Source organism: Pogonomyrmex barbatus, unplaced genomic scaffold, assembly GCF_055798465.1.
Source record: "Pogonomyrmex barbatus isolate J1 unplaced genomic scaffold, ASM5579846v1 scaffold12, whole genome shotgun sequence".
Taxonomy (NCBI): domain Eukaryota; kingdom Metazoa; phylum Arthropoda; class Insecta; order Hymenoptera; family Formicidae; genus Pogonomyrmex; species Pogonomyrmex barbatus.
The window spans coordinates 4,918,898-4,924,897 of NW_028297108.1; the positions used below are offsets into that span (position 1 = coordinate 4,918,898).

Genomic DNA, 6,000 nt, shown 5'->3' on the forward strand with positions numbered 1-6,000 from the left:
ACGGGTTTGAATAATTTAATATCTCCAAACTATTATTTATCACAAAATAATATTAGTTTTGACAGTCCAATATATATTTTTTAAAAACTATTTAATAAAAAGAAACTTCGTAGCAGGTCATATTTCTCGTTACAATAAAGATTTTGATTTTTTTGATTGAGGATTTTGTAACATTTTTTTAACGTACGTTTTTAGTTACATTACGTATTCGAACACTACAAACATGTGCACGTGCGAACAAAAAATACATTTATCGCATCTGTCGCGCTGCAATAACGCATATCGAATAAAACAAAAGAAGTACAACATCTATTGGTATGTAACTTACATTTATTACATTTCGTTTATTCAGCTAGAATAAATGTATAATTTTCGTTTATAATTTTCGTTTTTATAATTTTTGTTTATTACGCTAGAATAAATTTATAATTTCTCATTTAAATTAATGTCATTTATTATTAGTATAACAGTTGTTTATGAGTACAATGTATTCACGAGAATTTAGAAAATAAAAAAACAATAATACAATCAAACGCGTAAATAAATGTTATAATATATTATAATGAGAAGTAGAATTCCGTAAAACGGAATTTTGTTATCGTATATTATATTATTTATACAAAAGAAACTTCGAGGCCGTTAATCGATCGTTTATTATCTCACTTTTGTATTCCTCCGGTTCCGGTTAAAATTTATGGCGTACGTAATAATAATAATCCGCAATTCTTACGTACTATTTCAACATTCGTTCGGCCACGCGAGATTTACGGTCCGCGTAGTTTGAATAATTATATGTATTTCGATGTACATGGGGTTACATCGCGTACCGACGAAAACGTGCGCTCTGGGAATAGAGGCGGAGTTTCAGTTTTGGCGAGAGAAGTTCAGTTCAGTTTCAGGGAGAGCTAGCGCAACGCTCGTCATGTTTAATTCGTGCTTTTTTCCTCTACATACTGATAGTGGAATTACGCGTGGATGTGCACACGCATCCACACACGCATCCATGCGCAACCATGGAGACAATCCCATAACATCTGCCGCACGGTAACACGTAGCGTCACGATGACACGTCCGCTCCCGTGGCGAACGCTCCGGGCCATGGGGGTTACCATCGAAATCGTTCACCCGGTAGATATCCTGATCAGCTCTCCCATGCACGACCGCGTCTTTGCATCCCGCCACCGTACATTCCCGGGGCTTTCCGCGAGAGTGGGATTTTACGGGTGAAATAAATTCCGCTCTTCTCCGCGCGCGAAGAAAAGCTTCCCCGTGCGCGAGCCCGCCACGGCTGAACTTCGACTGAATTTCTAGGCGAGTGCGAACGAGAAGATTCCCGCGAAGGATTCGGGATGATGCGAGATTGCTATCATAAGAATACGCATTTACCGTTATTTGTTCGATGTATCTCGTGAACTCTGCAGTCGGACCGGATAAACGTCGGATCGACTCACGGAGTTGATCGTTAGATGTTACCTACAACATTGAACATGGTTTTCTGCTCGGTTACTAAGCAGTCAAACAGGCAGTATTTATTGGAACTACGTTTAATATTAAATGCGATCTTAATGCGAATTTAATGCGATCTTTAATTCTCCCTTTTCAGACTAAAACGTCATTATATATATAGGAAAAATTAACCGATCGGAATTCGAACTCGGGATCCTTTATTCATAAACTACGAAACTGAATCTGTACCGCAACGGTTTTCTATAATAATTATTTCTAAATCCTACCAACTAATTAGGCTTATGGTTTTTATATTTCCATATATATGCAATTGTTACATATGAAAAAGATTTTATGATTAAATATATATATTTAAAATTAAAACTGAAACAGCGAAAGAATTTATCTGCATATTAATATCTATAATTATGTTTGATAAAAATTTTAATGATCTACTAAAAGACTTAATATAATATTTTTATCACATTAGGTTTGATTTTGACAAAAAATATTTTAATTTTTTAGCAATCAAATTTTCATTCCTTGAAAATTTGATTCGTGAACAATTTCAAAAGAAAACCAATATCCTGTGACATAAAATCAGAACGAAAATTATATAATTAAATTTAACTAGCAAATTAAATATATTGATACAATATCTTTTTAATTATATTTTACACTTAAAGTTAATATATATTTGTCGACATGTTATGTCAATATTGCATGTTATGATATATTACGAAAAAAGGATTTCAATAAAAATACGTATCAAAAATGTCATGACTTGTCTGATAAAGTTGATAAATAGACAATTTTTTTGACGGATGAAAAGAAATGTACATGATATATATATATATATATATATATATATATATATATATATATATATATATACACGAATCGAGTTGACCTAATGAATTCAATAAACGGTAAAGGAAACTAGGCGACTTCATCGAAAGTTTATCAAAGATTTATCAAAATGCTGTTGATTTGATACGGATCATCAATCGCTGACAAACTATCGCTTCAACTTCTAGAAAAGCAGTACATATGGCGTACTATATATGTAGTAAGTCGTAATCGATTCATTACCGAATTTAATGGGAAAGAGCAAATCTCTCTCTCTCTCTCTCTCTCTCTCTCTCTCTCTCTCTCCTCCCTCTCCGTACGGCACATTAGATGCAACTTGGAAGTTAACCTGTTGACCCGTGCATCTGATTCGTTCCCAGGAGTATATCAAAGATAGTTCTTCTTCTTCTCCCCGCATGTTCGATTTACATTTGCGTCATGTACGAGTTTTATAGAGTTTAGGACTCGAGCACTAATGGACTGTCGAAAAGTCGAAAAGAACGAATCGATTTTCGAAAATCGTTTCCCAAGCCGATCAATTGAATTAGTTACAAGCCATTTTTATCGAGATCAACTTCCGAGGATCAATTTACGTAAAATCGATCTTTCATTTGTAACAGATTACGTGAATCTGGTAATATACATGACTTTGAGTAATGATTCGAGCAACTGAATCTCTAATTTAATTTATTTATTTTAATCACTTACGATGAAGCCTCATTTTCGTGTTTCTTTTGAAATCAAATTTGGCGGCTTGATATAATTTATTTCCTGCGCATTGTTTCGCAAGTATGTCCAAATTTCATTCGGATCACGTCCAACTTCGTAATGACTGTGAGTGAATAGCAAAGATGGAGTGGCGGCAGGACATTTAGGGTAAGCAAAGTTGCCAATGCGAAATCCTAACAGAATTTTCGAGATTATCCTCTCGGTATTTACGAGATTATCCGCGTAACCTAATTTCTCATTTCTTCCTTCTCCTTGCCCCGCTTTCTCCTAATGATCGACAACTTTTAAGAAAATTCTCATTAAAACTTCGTTCCATTATAAGGATTAGTTAATTTGAGAGATATAAACCATACTGTTATCAGCAAATGAAATCAATAAATTGGCTAGATTGTTATAAGTAATTATTACATATACGACTTACTGGAGATAATTAATATATTAATTATTCATTAATTGAACTTTTAAATAAGTATTTAAGGAAAACATCGTAATATATTATAATTATGTTAATTTAATAAAATAAAGACTTGATTATATCATGATTATATTAATATTCTAAAGTGAGAGCATAAACGGTATCATGAAGTGTATTTTAAAGCAGTATATTTGATTTTATATCGTCATCTCATATTTCACAAAGACATCTTTCGAATTAAAATAATCTTTGTTAATTTTCTTAGAGTATTTGAAAAAAAGTGTAGAGAATAAAGAAAAAAATAAAAATAATTAATATTTTTTTATAATTTAGAATATACTTGAGGCTAAAGATTTTGGGCATGTTTATAAATTAAATGTCATTTTCTCATTAAACGATTACTTTCACGTACGATGGCGTTCATGCACACGAAACAACCTCGTTAGTAAATTACTCAAGCTTCATATTACGCTTATAAGTTAGTGGTGATACAACGGATAATTAGTTAGTGCGTATATTGTCAATAGCATCAATTTAGCGAAGCCGGTGCCAAATTTGTGGCAGATGTCTACCTTATTGAATTCAGCGTCGCCGGAACCATCGTACAAATTGAGATCGTAATCACCAGAACTGAGTTCCTCATCCGCTGAAAACTATAAGAAATATATGGAATTAATAAACGAATATTAATAAAATATTGATTCAAATCGAAATCAAATATCTTCCATGTAATAGACGCAGTATCACTCGTTAAAAACATATAAATAATACAAAATCATTAAGAGCTTGCTGAAGTTTAGTTTCAATAAACCAAGATAAAAATTTGGATTGTCATCACGCTCTTCTGTGATGATTTCGTTTTTTAAATTTATAACAATCATTTTCAGCAATTTTGAATTTATTAGGTTTATATTATTTCATATTTTTTTTTAGATATACGATTCCGAGAAAATTTAAAAGAAGTGATAATATATATTAATTTATACGTATAAACATTTTTTTCATATATGTATAAATAAATATAAATTACTTTATTAATAATTCAAATTTTCATTAAAAGTTTTTAAATAATTTACAGTAGTTAAAATGTTAGATAAAATGTGTATTGCTGATATCTGTCATGCTAACTGCCAAACTATTGATAAAACATTTTTTCAAATAACTTATTTTCATGTATTAAACATTAAATTTTCCATTATTAATATATTATTTGTGTTCCTTATAACATTGTAACATAAATAATAGAAATAAATAATAGAAAATATATAATAGTTTTAATAATAGTTTTCTACATCGCTCATGAAGTACTATTTTTGATGGCGGTTTCTTTTTTTTTAAGACTTATAAGGAACACATATAATACATTAATAATGGGAAATTTAATATTTAATATATGAAAATAAGTTAATATAATAATAAGTTTATAAAATAATTATAATTTTGAAAAAATGTTTTATTAATAGTTTGGCGGAAGGGTTATACTCAGTATTTCTGAAACGGGGACATCCCTTAGGTCATAATGATCGGCGGCTCGGCCTCAGTAATCAGGAGACAATAGGCGTTGTCTCGGCTCGAAATGTGCGTTTCGTTGCGAGCGCTGGTGTAGTGTATCACAATGTTATTTATTCACTGAATGGTCGGCATGTGAATGGTACCGAATGATAGTGATCTTTGTGTAGGTAGCAGTGCGTTTAATGTTTTCATGAATGTCTCGAGACGGCAACGGCCTTGGAGGGCGCGTGACACGCGTTGTTATTATTCGCGCGTACGCAGGACCGCGGCACGTTGTGTTATCATTCGCGTGACGAGACTCGAGTAGGGTAGAAGTGCGAATAGGGTAGCTTCGCGAGTAGGGTAGCTTCGCGTCGCATAACTTCTCAAAACGTAATTGCACGTATTAGCGGTAAGGGATCTCTTCTTCTCTATATACGCGTACGATGCAATTATTTTCCTCGTTATTTGAATCCTTTGAGTCGGCAATTCCTATATCATTGCACGCTTTCGATCCGGAAACCACAATGTTTAAGTTACATCTAAGTTGAGAAAAAAAACTCCGTTCGAAGGGAAATCTATTTGCATCTAAATATCTTTGAAAAAAATTACTGCCACGCGCAGATCTCAATTGGCTATTCGTAAATGTATCAGAGCAAAATATTTCGTGTAGATTTTTGGGATTCCATTGTGTCTTGTATCACGCGTACAATTTTTCACAGAATTCAAGCGTAGTTTTCCTGTATTTGAATTAAAAGCGAGTAATTTAATCAAATGATTAAACAGAAAGTTATTATATACTCATCTATCAGCAGTTAAATATACACGAATAGAATAGAATATTCAACGTTTATCTTCTTACGTTAAATATTTCGTAGCGACAAATTGGTGGACACATACATAATTTTGCTTGTTTGTAGTGGCGCGTATAGTACACTGTTGTTTACACAAAGTCATTTTGTTATCGTTCTCTCACGGTGAGACTTGTATATATAGGACGGAGCGCGGATTGTGCGTTACATTATCATTCAGGACGCGATCGCAACACTAGCAGAAAACACAATTCATAC

The 6,000-nt window shown here is 32.6% G+C and overlaps 1 protein-coding gene across 16 annotated transcripts in view; it reads right to left on the minus strand.

The window, feature by feature from the left end:
• The window catches only part of Mp (collagen XV/XVIII-type protein multiplexin), a 215,302-nt gene that overhangs the window by 18,843 nt on the left and 190,459 nt on the right, over positions 1-6,000 (minus strand). For 7 of the 16 annotated variants that reach the window (XM_089071492.1, XM_089071494.1, XM_089071493.1 and 4 more), the window contains 2 exons: positions 4,012-4,092; positions 1,387-1,473 (listed from right to left, as the gene is read on the minus strand). The exons of 3 other annotated variants lie outside the window; for them this stretch is intronic. In XM_089071492.1, coding sequence (XP_088927618.1) covers positions 1,387-1,473; positions 4,012-4,092 — 168 coding nt within the window. The remainder of the gene's footprint in view (positions 1-1,386; positions 1,474-4,011; positions 4,093-6,000) is intronic. 6 more of the 16 variants (XM_089071497.1, XM_089071496.1, XM_011644685.3 and 3 more) reach the window with 2 other exon arrangements.